Genomic DNA, 19,193 nt, shown 5'->3' with positions numbered 1-19,193 from the left:
GTTATTAATCATTTTTAATAACGAGATGAGTTGGATCGATATATTCTCACTATCTGTAAAGTTATTGAATATAATCCAAGAATGATTACTAACGCTGACTCTTCGTTTCCATCAAATAAGAAAAATGGAAAATCAATACCACTGAACATCCATGGGTGCAATTGGTGCATAAATGATCAAGCACTCAAAAGCTCCTGCTCACATTTTCTATGATTCTGAAGATGTAATCAACACGAAATTTTCCACGAAGTTTAAAATTGTTAATTAATATTTTCTATGTTTCAATACAGTTATTTATTTTATTCACTATGCAAAACGCGCGTTGTATATTCAGAAAAATTAAAACTTTTATAAAGTCAGAAATAAAGATACCAAATGATTTCATTATTGGGTTTTTTAGTTAAACCATAAATGTTTGGGAAAGTAAGATCTTCATGGGTATTGAATTAAGAACACAATTTCTATTTAATTCACTTTATTATTTACTGGGAATTGTCTCCATTTCAATTTGGGTTTTTTCTTTATTATTCTTGCATTGTTGACGTTTGAGACGGTAGCATAACATGACTAATTATTTGGATTGAAATATACATTAATAATATTAATCAATAATAATTATCAACAAATACTATAATATATTTATAATAAGTTTCTTCAACAATTAGAGAGAATTATTGCGAAATTTTGGCGTGCTGAATACCGGCATAATTGATAGGTACTAATTGGGTTTTAAAATATAATACATTTGTTTAATTTTGTTGATTCATTCAGGAAGAAATAAAATATTTATTTTAAATTAAATAATTTCAATTTGAAAATTGTTTTCTTCCCCATTTTATTCTGAATGAGTCAGTTTGAAATTCATAAATCACTGAAATTAAATCTACTGGCCACCTCCCCAGTATTCAGCACAAAATTACAAACTTCAAACATATACAGGATATTTATATATACAAATAAGAGAAAATCGATTAGATTCTCCACATAACAAATCAATTGGATTCCTGAGAATAAATTTACATTTCAACTATCTCTTCCAATATTTGGTTGAGGGGCTAAATACTCAATTATAACTCCTCGAGTTTATATCTACAAAAGATAAATATTTTGAGGCCATTCGATACCTAAAATACAACTACTCGAATGAACACAGCAGAAAACTTCATGGCGACCAAATGGGAAGGTACATACATGGAAACAACTTTTCCAATAGTTTTCTGAATGCATGTTCGTTTCTACTTGTGTTCTCCTCATCGAATGAACCATTTATATTCTATATTGACCTTATTTTTAACACTGAAAGGCCTCATACACGCAGATGAAATTTGAATTTTATCTCTCAAAAATTGCAATAATAGGCGTTTCTGAAGTAGGATACCTTATTACTAGAAAAAAAAATTTCCTCTCAAAAGTAAATATTTTTTCTAATTTAATGGTGTGTTAGGCATACGTATAATTAGCGTAAATAATGAGCAACAATCAAATCAGTTTTCTCTACGGAAAATCTTCTCGAATTGTTGTGTTATTTAATAGGTATCTTTATTTTTTCTCTATGATAACAGCGAACATCTATGTTCTTCCCTATTGATGATGCGAAACTCAGATATGTTGAAATCATACCATCAAAATAGATTGTCGATTTTCAGCATATAGCTTTGAAATCGCAAAATATGTATAAAAGCACATCGAAAGTTTCCTAAAGGCTCAATGACACCGGGCGACAGCATGCATCTAATTTTTAAGCTTTTTTTCGATTTATCAATCTTTCTACTTGCACACAACCAAATTTAATTACAGATTTTTGCTGCAGGTGTAGTAGTTGGTATATAAACATTTATGAGCAAACCTATGGCAAGGATACATTGTAGTGTCTGGACACCTTTACACGCCGTCAACCCTTTATAAAAATGTGCCCATGGATATAATACATGCAGCAGTTTGTTTCTCATTGGCGTTATCTTATTTTTACATTCAAATATGATATTACCATTAGTTTTCATAAGATATGGATGCACGATTGAGAATTCATAAAGACGAATAGAATAGCTTTCGATCTTAATGTCATTCCTTATTGTTTCTCTATGACGCGTTCGAATTTTTCGTCTTCTATGTCTACCTAAATCTCAATAAATTCTCATGTGGAATTAATTTTCACATTTAGTATTATCTTTAACTTGCTAATAATATTGCTCATACTATAAAATTGAGAGTTCACTTGTGCATTTTGAAGGCATTGCTAAATTGATTACTAAATTGACTGATAGCTGCATCAGTGACTGCTTTTCCAACCGCCATTTGCACCTGCTGAGGTACCTGGAATCCTGATTGCTGTTGGTTGCCCCTGCTGTTCGATAAAAGCAAGGTTAGTAGATCATTGAATTCTAATATAAAAGTTCGATTACTATGTTTCTCTTTATGAAATCATGAGGGTGTTAATTAAGTGAGTAGGTACAGGGTATCCCAAATTAGTTGGTTTTACGGGATTTCTCGCTTTTCAGTAGAGATTCGGTTTTCCTGAAGAGAATATTAGTTTTTGATGCTTTATAGTTTCCTTATGCTACAGGGAGTTTTTCAAATTTTGCCATTTTCTGACATCAACAATATCCCCGCTAATACTAAAAATATTGAAAAATTTGAAAGAGACATTTATGAATGTGTTTACGAATGGTGCAGTGCCGTACTGATTTTTTTCAGTTGTTGCAGCGTTTGAGATATATATTTTTTCTTATTAGGGTTCCGCTCGCCTCATTTAGAGCATCCGGAAAATTTAACACAGTCCATATTAATTTTCTCTTAGGACGCCACAATTATACAACTTTTTGCATCATTACAATCTCTTTCATAATTTGGACAACGTGATATTTTTTATTGTGAGTGCTAGCTATGGGACACCCTGATGTACAATAATTTTGAATAGTAATGTATGTAAGCTTCCACGTCGTCATAATGTAAATACATTTAGGGATTCAGGGAGTAGGAAATAGACGACTAACTACTGAATCTAAAATAGCTGGGACTCACTGCAGAAAGTTAAAAAAAAATCATAAATCAAGCCCTTTGAAATGAAAGTAAAAAAATTAAAATAGCTGATGGGAAGAAGAAGATGAGTTTCGCATTACCTAAAATCAGTTAAGATTAATAGAAGAGGAGTTTCCCAATGTTCAGTTGGGGAGTTTCACTAAGACAGGCACCTCTGCTGAAAAAATACTCAGTTCAGTGTTGGAAAATGAATAAAATGTTGAGAACGTACCGTAAGAGAAATTACTGAAACTCAGTTGATGAATGCTCCAACAGAAATCGTTGCAAAGGAAAGTCAAATCTACAGAAGGGAAGTTCTTAGCGAATCAATTACGTCTGGAATAAGAAAAAGTTTCAGTTCAGTTCTGAATATTCGAATTCGAGAAGAAATTAGCTCGATTTGATTGTTCGAAATGGAAATGTGGCTCACATTCAAAGGATACCTAATATGAAAAAGACATTTTTAGACCACCTACTTCATTCTCGGTACAGCAGAAGACATAAGCATGTGAGAGAAGAGTAGAAATGAATTCAGTATGATAATTCTCGAGTCATGGCCAAAAAATTCAACAAAATACTTTTCATGGTAAAATGATACTTGGTACAGAGCCGTTGCCAATTCCTTGTACATGACTCGAGTGTAATCGAGATATGGCTGATGCTTCAGTTTTAATATTATTTATCTAAATGCTGCTTAAATTCTCAAGTTAGCTAGTGTGATCCAAGGTAAAGTATACTTACTTTGGAACCATTGGTATTGGTGGCGCTTGACCTTGTGGCCTTGAAATACCACCACTAGACCTATTCGGAATCGAAGGCACAGGTCTCCCTGTTGCTGGTGGTGGAGGAGGTGCTCTAGACGCCCCAGGCCCTAAAAAAATCATTTTCTGAAAATGAGCTTCTAAGAGTTGCTAAATAAAAGAGTGCTTTTCCTCATTCCAGTTGTGGTGGCCTTTTCCTTGAGCGTTATGGTTTTATTTAGTTAGGAGTACAAATTTGCTTCCGCCGTTTTGCAGAAGATGGCTGTAGCGGTAAGTGGTAGTCGAAATAAATAGATCGTGGATGCCATACAATAAGCTTAGGACTTTGTAAATCTAACGCCATCAAAATATTAGTCGATTTGTGTCTGCATCATAAAGTTATTCTCGATTAAACATGTCAGTTTACTAGACAAATTCTCGTCATTTGTGGGAGGTTTTAATTTTCTGCTTCAATATGAAAAAATCTCTCAAATACCTATGGTGAGGACGCTATTAGTGAAAGAACGTGCCAAGAGTGGTTTCAACGCTTCAAGAACGGTGATTTTGACGCCGAAGACCAGCATGGAGGTGGAAGAGAGAAGGTTTTCGAAGATTCAAAATTGGAGGCATTACTTCATCAAGACTTGTGTCAAATACAACAAGAGTGATTCAGAAACAAGGAAATTGGGTGCCCTACGAGTTGAAGCCGAGAGATGTTGAATGGCGTTTGTTTGATTGTGAACAGCTACTTGTAAGGCAAAGACGGAAGAGATTTCTGCATCGCTTTGTGACTGGAGACGAAAAATGGGATTTAAGATAATCCCAAGCGCATAAAATCATGGGGGTATCTCGATCATGCTTCCACGTCGACGGCCAAACCGAATATGCACGGTTCCAAGGTCATTCTAAGTATTTGGTGGGACCAGCTCGGCATAGTGAATTATGAGTTGTTAGAACCGACTGAAAAAATCACACCCAATCGTTATCGAACACAATTAATGCGTCTGAGCCGAGCATTGAAAGACAAACAACCGCAATACAACGAGAGACATGGTAAAGTGATTTTACAGTATGGAAATGCTCGACCCCATGTTGCGAAAGTGAACCTGAACGTTAAAATGGGAAGTCCTTCCCAACCCGCCGTATTCTTCAGACGTTGCTCAGACGGCCTGGCGGACGAGCACTTCCGGTCTTAGAAAGAAGTAGAAAATTAGATCCATTCGTGGATCGCTTCAAAAGATGACCGGTTTTTTCAACGCGGGATTCGTACGCTGCCCGAAAGATGTGAGAAAGTAGTGGCCAGCGATGGAAAAACTTTGAATCATAAATATAGGTATAAGCAGTATTTTTCAATAAAGCCTAGAATTCGGAAAAAAAAACGGCGGAAGCAAAGTTATACGCCTATGTAGTTCAGATACAAAGCAATCCTAACTTCCTAACCATAAAATCAGTAACCTACCTGCGCCCAGTGGTGCCATTTTTCGTGGTCCTCCTGGACTTGGAGGAGATATGCCCTGCGTATCAAAACCACTCGATAACCAATCGTTTTTAACTGGGGGTGGCACAGGGGTCGAAACAGTGGCCATGGACACATCTCCAATGATTCTGAGGGATTCCTTGCAAGCGTGGTACATCCGCAACATTTCTTCTCTTTTCTGAGCCTCCTCTGGTGCTTCTTCCATCATCTGCGCCTGAAGTGGAGGAAATTGGTTCAAATTCAGTTAGGCTATTTATGATTTAAATAATTACCTGGTCTCCACTGGCATAGATATGAGCTAGTAATTCTCCGTTTATAAAGTCTTTTATGTTATTTATAATCATATACATTATTGTTTTTGGTACAAGATCTCTGGTGGTTTTTGTTACTATTTTCATGTAACTGTCGACCAAGTTTCTTATGGTTTCTACTTGTCTTTCCAATTGTGGGTCCATGGAGCTGAGGGTATTATCAGCAGTTTGCTGTGGAAAAAATGACAAATCAATACATCCGTTCGAAATATTATAAGAATTTTTATAATTTTTATGTACAATGCAGAATACTTCTCCATTCTCCATTTTGAGCTAATATGTATCAATTATGAGCTATAGTTCAAAAATTTTATTGATGAGAAATGAATATTAGTTACCTCTTCTTCACCGTTAAGTGTATCTGTAGGTTTTTCTGGATACACACCAGCCCTCAAAAATGATGCTTTCCATGAATCGACTTCATCTGTTGTTTCACAACTTAACTCTAGTTGTTTAAAATCCTGAAATCAATGAGTAGCAACTATATTATTTCTATTAAAATGTTTTATGACTAATTGTTTTGGATTGCTTTCAAAATACCAATCTTTTATTGAAATTCCCATTTTGATTATCAAAGATTGAGCTATTCGGGTTTATTTCAAATAGATCTTCTAACTTCTCTCACCTTGTAAACATTCCTTCCATCTGGATTGAATAAAGCAAAGATATGCCTTCTAGACATGAAACCTTGTTCGATATCCCTTAGTTTCAGACCATCCAAAGGTAGCATGAATTTCTTTTCCCTTTCTTCCGAGTCCTTAAACCAAGATATACTTTCGGATGTCAAAACGAACCAGTAGTCTCTTGATCCTCCTTTCATTATTCCCAAGTTGTGGATGCACATGAAACCTTTCCTTATCACCTGGTTTCCTAAGGCTCCGCGTGTTCCAGTAGTGGAAGAATTCTCAGTTTTCTGTTGGGCACTAAAAATGCACAGATATTTAAAACCAGCATAAAAAATACATTTTGTTCATTGATTGTAGATCAAGCGCTGGAAAGACTCCTGAATATCTATATCCACCGAGGACTAAAGTGGAATATACAAGCCCTAGGCTTAAATTAAGACGAAGAAGAAGAAGATTGTAGATCCTGACACATCAGTAAGTCTGGAGAGTTCTGCTCATTAATAACAATAAATTTTACCCTTTCCCTAGGCCAATGACAAATATTGTTTTAATCTCTTAAACGTTGCTGTGTTGGTTGGTATTTAACTATTCATATGGATAAAGTAAAACAGTAATTCTTCTTGCCACACAATATAACCTACACTTGTTTCTTGCTCCATCAGGGAGGTAAAATTTGTTGAGGTTCTCAAGTTTATGAACAGAATATATCTTCTTTTTTCAAGTGGTATAAGTGGAATAATTTATATATACTTACTTTGCAAAACCAATGAAATCTTCATGGTTTGTATTCATGTAAGCCAATTCGCAGTCTATAATGAGACATATTTGTTCCTTGCAACCTTGTTCTCGCTGTCTTATTTGAGTGGTTATTATTCTCTCAACTTCTTCTCTAAGACGTGGAAAACGTGCCATCTTGAAAAAGAAATGAGGAAAATCAAAAACGAAAACAGGAGACATTAGATAAGATTTCTGTTTTGTGATTATTCAATTCAAAATATAACTGTTTTACAAAATGAAACCAGTATTACCTTGTCGGTACAAAATCTAACTACGTTGCACAGTTCGGTCACAACCAAATCAACACACTTCAAAGAAGGCTCTTTCAACCTTCCAATTTGCTTTTTAACGATTGCTTCAAAGGCCATGTCTGGCGTGAACAGCCCAACCTACACAAAACGAAATAGTCAATCATGTGCACATTGAAATTCAAAAAAATGTCACTTACTCGTATACCGTGAATGTTTCTGATGGCAAAAGCGATTTCCCTTCGTAATTCTTTTTCATCGAATTCCATCTTAACGATTTCAAATGGAAAACGCTCATGGAAAAGCCTATTGATTTTTGCACCGCCTGATAGTTCATTGATGTTGATCTCGGCTGAACCAGACCCCTCAATGGTACGTTCAAAATCAGTTGTGAGCTGCTGGACCATCCTGGAAAGAATCATTTCATCGGCAACTTAATCAGATTTTTTTTTCTCCTCGGTACTGCGCTGTATCCTATTAGAGACTTTTTCGATGCATATCAAAAAGATTTACGATCCAGTTTTTATTCTTTCAATTACAAATCACAATCTAGATGAATGAATGATTTAATAATTAAACAGAGTAGCACTGAGTTCGAAAAGATTAATCTAACTAAAGTACGAAAAGGTCTAAATGGAACTAAAACTGGAATATGTCTATTTTCACATGGACATGTGACCTCCAATTCTAGAAAGAATCCGTATCATCACTTTTCGAAAATTGCACTTTTCCACGAATTGAGGTAGCTGTGTCAACTGCTCTGTAAGGAGAAGATCTCGTAACAATCCAGTTGAACTCAAGGGTCAAATCATTGGAAAAGATTCTTTTACCAATTTCCAACAAAGTGTTTTTAGCTTCTATTGGTCAACTTTTAAAAATAGAAAGTCCATTGACTTCAAGCCCAATGACGAATTGTCAAGTCCAAGACTATTGGAAACTTGTAGAAGAACAATTTGGAGCTAAATCACCAATTATTGCATGATATTTGAATGTTTAACCAAAAATTTTATTAATTTTACTAACAGCTGAACTATTCCCATATTCACTTTAGAGAACAGCCTTCATTTAGCCAAGATGTAAGCCTTACAAATTATGTATTTTACAAATGGAACTTCCATACTTACTGCAACATGGCTTTAGTTTTGATGGAGGGATCATCAGGTCTAAAATGACGAAACTGTTCGACATCTTTCTCAAGTGTTAGCAATTGCTTCTGCAATTTGTCCCTCAAACCTGGCAGGGTATCCCTTATATGATTGGTTAGTTGCTGATTCAGTACTCTTTGTAGATAAGGTGTTCCCAACCTGTCAGCTAAATGGCGGTAAGAAGGATGGCTGGAAAAAAGATTTTTTAATTTATTTTCAATCAGTGGTAGTTAGTACCTAAAGGATGCAGAGTTGCAGCACAGGTTCTGAGGATGAGAAGAAAAGATAGACATTTGGAAGATGAAAATGTCCAATTCCGTTTATATAGGCATAATGTTCAACTGTCTCTGCAAGATAAAGCTAGTGCTGCAAATTTGCTCGAATTCCCTTGGCATGCACTTGTCTCTCATTTGTCAGTGGCTTACGATTCGCTTTGTTAAGAGAATAATAATATTATGACTGATTAACAAAATTAAATTCCGAATAGAAGATCTTTTCAAGATAAGGCATCAATGAAGGAAGAAATAGACAAACTTCCTGACTTGACTTACTTGAATTGTCTTCGAAAAAATTATATCTACAAGAAAATTTTCTGATGGATTCCATGAACTGATTTGTTGAAAATAGACGAACTACTCGACCTGAATTACTTGAATTGTCTTCGAAAACATTATATCTAGAAGAAAATTTTTCTGATGGATTCCATCTACTGATTTGTTTGTAATTGATATGATTCATCAAATCCATTGAAACTGCCCTCGTTACTATTGTTTGTGTTGTTATTATGTTTAGGGAACAATGGCAAGTTAATTTATCCTAGTGGTAACACTGATCATATTCTATGATTGTATCAATGACATGTATTGCGCAGCCGCATATAGTCTTGTCTTGTCTATGAGTAGTACGTCATAAGTTGAATAAAAAAAAAAACTTGGAAGCCGTTGTTCTCCTGTTCTGTTTAAGAATAAAACTTATATTATAAAAGTGTTAAAACAGTTATTCGATCCACTAAACCCACGTTTAAAAACAGGTTATGTGCCCAGTCGTGCAACTGGAATAAAAACAATTTAACGATACGTTTTTCGAGTGTGTGAAAAGTAAAATCGAAAAAACCACGTGTGGTGTAAAATGGCAGATAACACGACCACGACGACATTAAAATTAAATGGTGATAATTGGCCCATATGGAAGTTTCAAACCAGTATTATATTAAAAGGACGAGGTCTTTTCGAGATCGCGGATGGTTCAAGAATAAAACCCAGTTCAGGAGATGAACTTAACAAATGGCTCAAGGACGACGCAAAAACTCAAGAATTGTTGGTTACACGTATGGAAGAAGGTCCTCTAACTCACTTACTGTCATGTGAATCTGCGAAAGAAATGTGGACCAAATTAAAAACGGTATATGATAAAGAATCAGTTGTAAGTGTGCATTTGCTACAACAAAGGTTTTTCATGCTCGACTTTGATTCCTCTGTGAATACATTTATATCCAAAATTGAGGAAATAAAAACCAAATTAAAGACTGCAGGTGAAGTTCTGTCAGATAAAATGATAATTACTAAAATCTTGATGACCTTGCCAGAACATTTTAAACACTTCAGATCAGCATGGGAGTCAGTTCCAGATAAAAATCAAACATTGGAAGAGTTAACCTCTAGATTATTGCTTGAAGAAGAAAGATGCAAAACAGTAGAGTCGACAACAGCACTAGTAAGCAAAACGAGTTCTCAGAATAATCCAACCAAAAAATGCTACATCTGTGCAAAAGCTGGTCACATAGCAAAGAACTGTTACTTTCGAACTAAGAACTCTAAGAATGATAAGGCTGATAAAACAAATAAATTTTGCAGTTACTGCCGAAAACAAGGACATCTAGTTCAGACTTGTTGGATCAAGAAGAAAAAGGAAGAACCGTCGAATAAGAATCCTGTCAAAGAAGAAGTGGAACACAACGCTTTTATGGTATATTCAGATGGTGTAAAATCAGGTGATTGGTACCTTGACTCGGGAGCCACTGAACATATGACATGGGATAGAAGCTTGTTCGAGAAAATGTTCGAGGATCGAACCCCTAGGATGGTGCAAGTTGGAAATGGGCAAACATTGGAGGTAAGAGGATATGGAAATATTAAAATGTGGTCCTATAATGGAAGAAAATTCATTGAAACGTCATTATCGAATGTTTTGTATATACCTGACCTAAAATTTAATTTATTCTCGGCTGGATGTGCTCTTGATAAGGGATATTTCATGTCATCTGATAATTCATCATGTAAGTTTTTTGATAAATATGGAAATATTAGAGCCCAGGCACTAAGACAGAATAAATTATATAAAATGCAGTTCAAGAAGGAAATGTATGAAAACAAAATAGAAAATGAATTAACTAATAATATTTCTGAATGTATGACAGTTAAAAATATAGAAAATTTAGAGACTTGGCATCACAGATTAGCACATCAAAATATTAAGTACATCAAAGATTTCCTTAAAAAAATGAATGTTGAGTATATAAACAATGAATTTATTTGTGAATACTGTTTATCGGGCAAACAACATAAATTAAAATTTCAACATAGTGAATCACGAGCTACTGTACCTTTAGAGCTAGTTCATGCAGATGTGTGTGGTCCTATGGAAACACCTTCGTTAGGAGGAGCTCGATATTTTTTATTATTTAAAGATGACTACACCTCATATAGACATGTTTATTTCCTAAAGCAGAAATCTGAAGTAGCAAAAGCAATTGAAAATTATATATCTATGGCAGAAAGGCAAACTGGTGCAAAGATGAAAGTTTTGAGGACAGACAATGGTTTAGAATTTGTGAACAAACAGGTAACGGAATGTCTGCAAAGCAGAGGTATATGCCACCAACGCACAGTGGTATATACTCCCCAACAAAATGGAAGGGCGGAACGAGAAAACCGAACATTGGTTGAAGCAGCCAGGACAATGTTACATAGCAATAAAAATTTGACAAAAATGTTTTGGGCAGAAGCAATAAATACCGCTACATATGTTCTGAATCGCTCTGGTCCAAGCATTGTTCAGTTTAAAACTCCTTTTGAATTATGGAATCAAAAGGAATATAAGATGGAAAATTTTAATATTTTTGGAAGTAGAGTTTCAGTACTAGTACCTAAGGAAAATAGATTGAAGTGGGACACAAAAAATGAACAAGGATACTTCCTTGGTTATGGAGAAGACACAAAGGGATTTAGAGTGTATTTACCTGATAAAAACAAGGTTGTCATACAGAGGGATGTAATATTCCTACCAGAAAAAGTTCAAGAAACAAAAGGTAAAATAACTGAATTCTGTAATATTGAAGAAAATCAAGACTTGGAGTTAGAAGATACCCAAATTGATAATATTGTACACGATGAAGAGACAATTACCGATGAAGAAGAGTTGGATCCAGAAATCAGTGAAGAAATAGTGAATGGAAGATATAACCTGAGAAGAAACTTAAGAGGAAACCCAAGGTTTGAAGATTTTGAAATGGATTTGGATAGTTTGTTGTTGACAGTTACAGAAGATGACGAACCAACATGCTATGAAGATGCTATGAAAAGCGTTGAGGCTGAGCAATGGAGGAAGGCAATGGAGGAGGAAGTAAAATCGTTGCAAGAAAATGAATCGTTTGAAGTAGTGTGTGATAGTGATGTTAAAAGGCCTGTCATAGAGTGCAAATGGGTGTATAAGAGGAAGAAAGACGAGTTCGGTAGTGTCACGAAATTCAAAGCAAGACTTGTTGCAAAAGGTTTTCAACAGACAATTCCATTAAACGGCGATATTTATAGTCCAGTAGCGAAATTAACTTCTGTAAGAATTTTCTTAGCTATATGCAATAATTTAAATTTCAGGATACATCAACTTGATGTATGTAGTGCTTTTTTAAATGGAGAAATAGATGATGATGTATATATTTTATTACCTAAAGGTTTTAATACTGACACAGGAAAATTTGCAAAGCTAAGGAAGTCCTTATATGGATTACGATCCTCACCAAAAAATTGGTATAAAAAATTTAATGATTTAATGATGACATTGAACTTTGTAAGATCTCAAAATGAATACTGTATTTACTACAAAATTTCAGGCTGTTCAAAGATTTTTGTATTGATCTATGTTGATGATCTATTAATTGCCGGATCAGATGAAAAAGAGGTTGATGATCTAAAAGTTACTTTGAATCAACACTTTAAAATGAAAGACTTAGGAGGTATCAGTTATTTTTTGGGTATGCACATCACACAAAATGTATTGAAAAATGAAATCATAATCAACCAAACTTTATATCTAAAGAAAATGTTGAAAATTTTTAAAATGGAAAACTGTAAACCTTGTAATACCCCTATGGAACCAAATTTTAGACATGATGATCTTAAACGCAAAAATTCTGAAAGTATAGAAATTGAAGAAAGATGTAGAGCAGCAATAGGTTCTATAATGTATGCCATGTTATGCTCTCGCCCAGATCTATGTATAAGCATAAGTATCCTAAGTAGATATCAATCAACTGCAAGTTCACAACTTTGGCAATCGATTAAACGAGTTTTAAGATATGTTCAAAAAACACAAAATTTAAGTTTAGTTTTTAGAAAAACTGATTTTCAGAATGAAATTGAAGGATATGCTGATGCAGATTGGGCTGGGGATAGAACAGACAGGAAATCTACGTCTGGTTATGTATTTAAAGTTTTTGGGTGCACAGTCAGCTGGTGCTCTAGAAAACAATCATCCGTAGCTCTGTCTTCAACAGAAGCGGAATATATAGCTTTAAGCTTAGCCATAAGTGAAGCTTGTTGGCTTAAGAGTTTAATTGGTGATTTAAAAATTTGTGATAGTTTAAATGTCATGATTTATGAAGATAATCAATCGGCTATCAAAGTGTGTAGGAACCCAGAGTTCCACAAGAGACTCAAACATATTGATATTCGTTATCATTTCATTCGAGACAAAATAAATGATAAAACAGTTTCACTAAAGTATATTCCAACCAAACTGCAACTCGCAGATTTGTTCACGAAACCGCTGTCTCTAAGTTCATTCAATAATTTTACAATCAACTGCAATGTATTTTAAGAAATTTTTTTGGGTAACTTACCATTGAGGGGGAGTGTTGTTATTATGTTTAGGGAACAATGGCAAGTTAATTTATCCTAGTGGTAACACTGATCATATTCTATGATTGTATCAATGACATGTATTGCGCAGCCGCATATAGTCTTGTCTTGTCTATGAGTAGTACGTCATAAGTTGAATAAAAAAAAAACTTGGAAGCCGTTGTTCTCCTGTTCTGTTTAAGAATAAAACTTATATTATAAAAGTGTTAAAACAGTTATTCGATCCACTAAACCCACGTTTAAAAACAGTTTGAATGAAAAAAAAATTAAAAATTTATATTGCTTTTTTTTTATTTCTCTGTTGGATTGTATCTTCAATGGGTCACGAGCCGCCACTGACTTCAACAATTCAAAAGATCTCAACTTACCTAACGAAAAACTTCCTCTCTGCAGCCAATGCAGCATTAATATCTTTTCTTCCATCGATATCTTTCTGGGATCGATTCACCACACCGATATAACCTCTTCTAAGTGGCAGGAGCTTATTCTCCAAGATGTCTCTGGCATCAGTGCCTTCATCCATAAGGTCCAATTTCGTGATGACGCCAATGGTTCGAATACCTTGGGGGTCAACTTCTTTGGCCAGTTTCAGAGCGTCCGAATTGGCCAAATCGGTATTGGCTGGAGTTACCGCAAGAATCAGACATGATTCTCTTTTGATAAATTGCATTATCATTCCCTTGATCTGTTGTTCGATATCTATTGGTTGATCTCCGACTGGGACCTTGGTTAATCCAGGTAAATCGATGAGTGTTAAATTGAGCACTGAAAGGTGAAAAAATATATGCAGTTCATACTCGTAGTTCTTATTTCATATAAAAACCCAAAATTTCAATTCTATCGGTTGCGTATTTACAAAAATATTAGGTAATTTTTTTTTCTTGAATTTTCTATGGTTCTCTTTAAGCGATCAAAATAAAATTTTGCAGGAAGCTAGAAATTATCATTGGCTGGCTATGCCCGTGTAAAACATTGGAATAAAATAATAAAACAAAGTAATTCCCAGAAAACCAGATTGGAATAGTGGAAATCACTTTGTTTCTTTATTTCATCTATCGAAATTTATTAAAACAATGAATTTGCAAAATTATTACAACATACTGAAATTTATTACTTCATTTTCGTTCATCAAAGACATTTCGAAGTAGGTTATCTAATCAATAAATAAATTTTCAAATTAAATTAAATCAAAATTAAATGCTATGCTATCTAGATAATGAAATATAAAAATTGCAGTGGAGACTGCATTGAAAGATGGTATCGCTCTGATAAAAATATAATTCAGACACAAAAACTTACCATTAGGGGAATATACTCTCAAGTTGATGGGAATATTCGAAATTCCTTTATTACTTCCAGTAATTCGATCTGTTTCTGACTCAATTTCTCTTCGTACTTCATCGAAATCTGCGAACTTTTTTCCCTTGCAGTGAAGAAATTCAGCAAATTCTGAAGTAAAATACACCAATTAGCTCAAGCGTTCCACTAGATAGCGTTAGAAAGATGATATTTCGTACTACAATAACTTTTCTGACAGTTTTGTTATTAGTCGACACAGTTTAGTTTGAGCGCGCGTCAAAGATGGACACTAGCAAAGAGAAAATACACCATATTTTACAGTTTTTCTTCAATAAAGCCGAAAATTCAAGCCAGTTAATTTCGGTAATTTCAATGTCAACGATGCACCACGCACTTGAAGGCCAATTGTCTAAAATGTCGATAAAAACGTGGACATTGTCGAGTCCGACCGTCATGTAAACACGGTTTCGATTTCTCAAGAGCTGAAGATTACACAAAAAATCGTTTGGAACCATTTACAGAAGGCTGGTCTCAATAAGAACCTGCAGAATCGCATCAAAATTGACCCATTTTTCGAAAGGTTGGTGACGTGATGAAAAATGGATAGATTACGACAACGTCATGCGAAAACGGACATCTATCATTGAAATGCAAATTTACATCTCAAGCAAATCTGTAGTTTAAAAATTAACAGGAAAAAAATTTCGAACAGGTTTACGGAACCCCTAGTTCGATATATGCTCATTGACGAACTCTTCTAACCCTTTTCGTTCAGGAATTATCGTGTTTTCGGCCGGACGGACATCCTTGAATTCAAACATGAATTCGTCATCAGTGAGTGAGACAAACCTTATCGTTTTAAACCATTTCCGGTTCAAAAATAAAAAAAAAAATGTAAAATGATAGACATTGTTCTATTATTTCCTCCTTTCAATATCTTAACTTTTATTCGAAAAAAAAATCGTAAATAGAATCATCGTATAACATGAAAAATTTTTGTGTTTAATTTTTTTATTTTCACCTTCAATAAATTTAATGACCAAACTAGAATAATGAGTAGATATCTTATTGAGGGTTGAAAATATTTTTCTCGAACCAAATAAGGTTCATCACCATAAAGAATAAATCAGAAACAGAGGTTGAAAATTTAAAAGAAATCACTCTACATCGAATTCTCACCTGCATTTCCATTGATCAACTGAAGAATCAGAGGTCTTCTGGTTACAATACCAGAACCTCTAGGTAGAAAATCTCTGCGAATAATAAAAAAATCAAAGAGTCGAATCAACAATGTTGTGTGTGAAATTATATCAATACCTATGAGTTTAAAACATTCAATCGAAATTTAATATTATTTTTAAAAATTCTTCATCTTTTCACGACAATGTTTGAAACAATAAATTACAACATTCAATTGTATAAAAGGATTTTAGGTATATATTTTATGATATTGCAAATGATATTCATTACACTGTTGATCTAGGTACAGTTCTATATTCACTTTTCTAAAAGAAAATTATATCATTTCCAATTTCATATCCAACAAAAGTCTATTCAAGACTTCAATAAATATAAATTGTTTCCTTGTTAGTTCTTATGAAAGAAATTGATGGTTTTCGCATTTATTTGATGGCATAAGAGAAGGTATTTCTCAATTCCATTGTTAGTTAACTATATAATTACTTAGTAAGTTCCTTTCTTTGTCTTCCAGAACTGTGTATTCTTCGAGGACTGCTCTTGAAAGTTTTCAACAGAACGAAACATAAAATAAACGACCCGAAAATTCTTCCATTCCAATGAGAAATGATGAAAAACGTCGAATTGCAATAATATAATATTTGCAATATCCTGATGAACTAATGAAAATAATTCGATTTCAAAAAAATCATCGCAATGGTAGTATTAAGACGACCATATCAATCATTACACATTTGGCGGGTGGAAATCAGGCATTTTTGCCTTGACAAATAGGTAATTGAAGTTGGATCTTAAGTACCAGCATGACCTTTCAGTTTGAAGGTAATACTACACTAGACGATGTGGGCGTATAGGAGAAATTTTCCCTTATTTTTTACTCGATCTGAAATTATCTTGGGAGAAGGTGATTTTTTAATGTTTGAATAACTTCCAGAAAGATTATTTATAGGTAAAATAAATTCGCAAAAAATCAATTGAAGTCGAGATAAGATGATAATATTTATATTTACTCATAGATATTTATCACGACAAATAGTCATTCAAAAATGTTGAAACTTTTCAATCATTGATACTTGTGAGCTATAGTTCAATCATATTAAATTGTAAATAAACAAATTCTATGAAAAATAAATCAAACACAACAATATCTCCAATATAATAATTATTGAAATCCCTGCAGGTAGAAGTGATTTCCCTTTCGATCCCAAACTTTTTGCATCGATTATGTGACAACAATAACATACCTCCCAACAAAATTCTCGAGAACAGAGCTCTTTCCTGCTGATTGTCCACCCACAACAGCTATTTGGGGTAAATCCAAGCTCATATGCACCCCCAGCTGAGTGAACGCATCTTGCAGCTTATTCACGATAGGAATAAGCTGCTCCATCCCAACGTTACCAGACATTTCTTCGAATTGCACTCACACTTTATTCACTGATGGTTTCATCGAAGTTCAACAATTGTAGACATAGCAGAAGGACAACCACTGCGCGGGCGTCAGAGCGTTCAATAATCTCGATAAGAAGAACTAGGACGGTTATGCGGGTGAACTGAAATGTTTCTGCTTATTTTTCAGCAATGATATCTACATCCGGAGGATGAGCAATTTTATGAGTGGATAATTTTGTTTATGTATAATATCAATGTGAAGTGGAAATTTTTTACTGAAACTATTAATTTTCGAACAAATTTTATAATTGAGTAATAATCAATTGAAAGGGACTTGCGCTTGTAAGGGAGACAGCGTTGTCGCGTTTCTTTCGGCACACTTCTTGAGCTGTGTTTGCAAAACGGTACAAAATATTCTGCTTAAATTTGTCGAAGATCCGCTGGTCGATAAAAAAAATTAAGGTTTGGCTCGATGTTCTGATAAACTCTGCAACTTCAAACGATCAGAAATACTTACGAGGATTATGTAACGATATCAAATATTGAATTATTTACCTTCTTTATCTTTTCTGATATTTCGAATTATCAGATTCTAGAGATATTCAAATGAAAAGTGATTGAAAGCGCGGTGATATGAACTGATGAATTCAAATGATTCGCTGATTGGCTTATTGCGCATGACTAATATATGATAGATTAAATTCTACTCAATCACAAATTTTGACCAATCATATTACAAATAGTTGAGCACGGAAGTAAATTTGAGCGTTTGTTCATTCATACGCTAATTGCAAGACACATATATATACCTACTCTCTCCAAAGAAGAAGCATGAATGAAAGAGAGCCCAAAATCTCCTGACTTCACGTCAGTGCATGGTTTCATCAATTTTTTCTTTTTGATATACTTCTTTGAATTTTCTAAAGTTCTGATGCTGCTCTACAAAATGGAATTGTTATTCTATATCATATAAACACAGAATTGCCACTCGCCATATTTGTTGTAATTGAAATATTGAGTTTTTTTCATATTCTGCTTGAATAATATTTGTCTCAAATTCGTTGTCTAGTGCGAGGATCTCTCTTTGAGCTAGAAAAAAATGAAAGCCAATTTTCTTTTATAACTTGAAAAGAGATTAATTCATTAGGTTACGGTTTTCACCAAATTAACTCTCAAAAATCTCTCTATCTCTCAAAAATCGAGCCCGAAAACGTGCCATTCAATTTTTTTCTAGCTCAAAATGGATTCTGAGATCCCCTCTTTCTAGAAAATGAATTTGGGACACCCAATACATGTTACACCGACACCCGAAATCTTTTCAGAAATACAGAATTCCAATTTCAACGAAAATAGTCTCAACTTTTTACTATTTTATTTTTATTGTTCGCAAACTCCGCAATATTTTCTGGAGTTCAAGTCTACGGACTTCCGTTCGAGAGTTATCGTATATGCGGCCGGACAGAATCGTCAAAAATTATCATTTTGATACCAGTCTGAAAAATTGCAGACATTGTAACGAAATGATAGAGCGATATGCCCGGAGACAAGCGCTCAAAAATTCATGTGAAAATTGGAATCTTTTTACTTACCTCAATCTGAAACGTTCTGTAAACGGTAGCATTAATTTATCAAATATCCTCAGTGAAAATACATTCGATATTTTCAGCTAGAGATAACAATTTCAGTCAATTAAATCTGACAGTAAATAAATTTCTTAGTTTATATCTGATGTTAGATATTATAAGATTATAAAGAGATTGTAATGAAGTTAATATATGACTTCAAAAGTATAATTTTAAAGTCACTTTTGGTTTATTATTTGAAATAA

The 19,193-nt window shown here is 34.1% G+C and overlaps 1 protein-coding gene across 3 annotated transcripts; it reads right to left on the bottom strand.

The window, feature by feature from the left end:
* Positions 1 to 458: 458 nt before the first annotated feature.
* Positions 459 to 17,883, bottom strand: LOC123676203 (dynamin-like). 3 transcript variants are annotated; one of them, XR_006746876.1, is made up of 16 exons: positions 17,218 to 17,883; positions 15,956 to 16,029; positions 14,777 to 14,926; positions 13,846 to 14,242; positions 8,322 to 8,531; positions 7,398 to 7,605; positions 7,201 to 7,338; positions 6,927 to 7,084; positions 6,172 to 6,469; positions 5,885 to 6,007; positions 5,508 to 5,717; positions 5,218 to 5,449; positions 3,760 to 3,889; positions 3,251 to 3,354; positions 3,120 to 3,196; positions 2,145 to 2,344 (listed from the first exon to the last, which is right to left on the bottom strand). XR_006746876.1 is itself a non-coding variant. In XM_045611953.1 (14 exons), exons 1-14 carry the CDS (start codon positions 17,379 to 17,381, stop codon positions 2,212 to 2,214), a joined length of 2,625 nt encoding a protein of 874 aa, XP_045467909.1. In that variant the 5' UTR covers positions 17,382 to 17,883; the 3' UTR covers positions 459 to 2,211. The 3 variants fall into 3 exon arrangements, 1 of the variants encoding a protein (XP_045467909.1); XR_006746875.1 differs by having other exon boundaries at positions 3,120 to 3,193; XM_045611953.1 differs by lacking the exons at positions 3,120 to 3,196; positions 3,251 to 3,354 and having other exon boundaries at positions 459 to 2,344.
* Between the last annotated feature and the right edge of the window lie 1,310 nt (positions 17,884 to 19,193).

The sequence above is a fragment of the Harmonia axyridis genome, chromosome 3, assembly GCF_914767665.1.
Source record: "Harmonia axyridis chromosome 3, icHarAxyr1.1, whole genome shotgun sequence".
NCBI lineage: Eukaryota > Metazoa > Arthropoda > Insecta > Coleoptera > Coccinellidae > Harmonia > Harmonia axyridis.
Note: the sequence above shows the minus strand (reverse complement) of the source record. Positions and strands in the feature narration are given on the sequence as shown.

What these genes read in the sequence shown, in the direction of transcription:
- LOC123676203 (XM_045611953.1), bottom strand. Translation starts at nt 17,381, where the DNA reads ATGTCTGGTAACGTTGGGATGGAGCAGCTTATTCCTATCGTGAATAAG. An exon ending in GTTGATCAATGGAAATGCAG is followed by an intron (nt 14,927 to 15,955) that starts GTGAGAATTCGA and finishes ATTTTACTTCAG; the next exon opens with AATTTGCTGAATTTCTTCAC. An exon ending in AATGGCACCACTGGGCGCAG is followed by an intron (nt 3,890 to 5,217) that starts GTAGGTTACTGA and finishes TGATTTTTTTAG; the next exon opens with GGCCTGGGGCGTCTAGAGCA.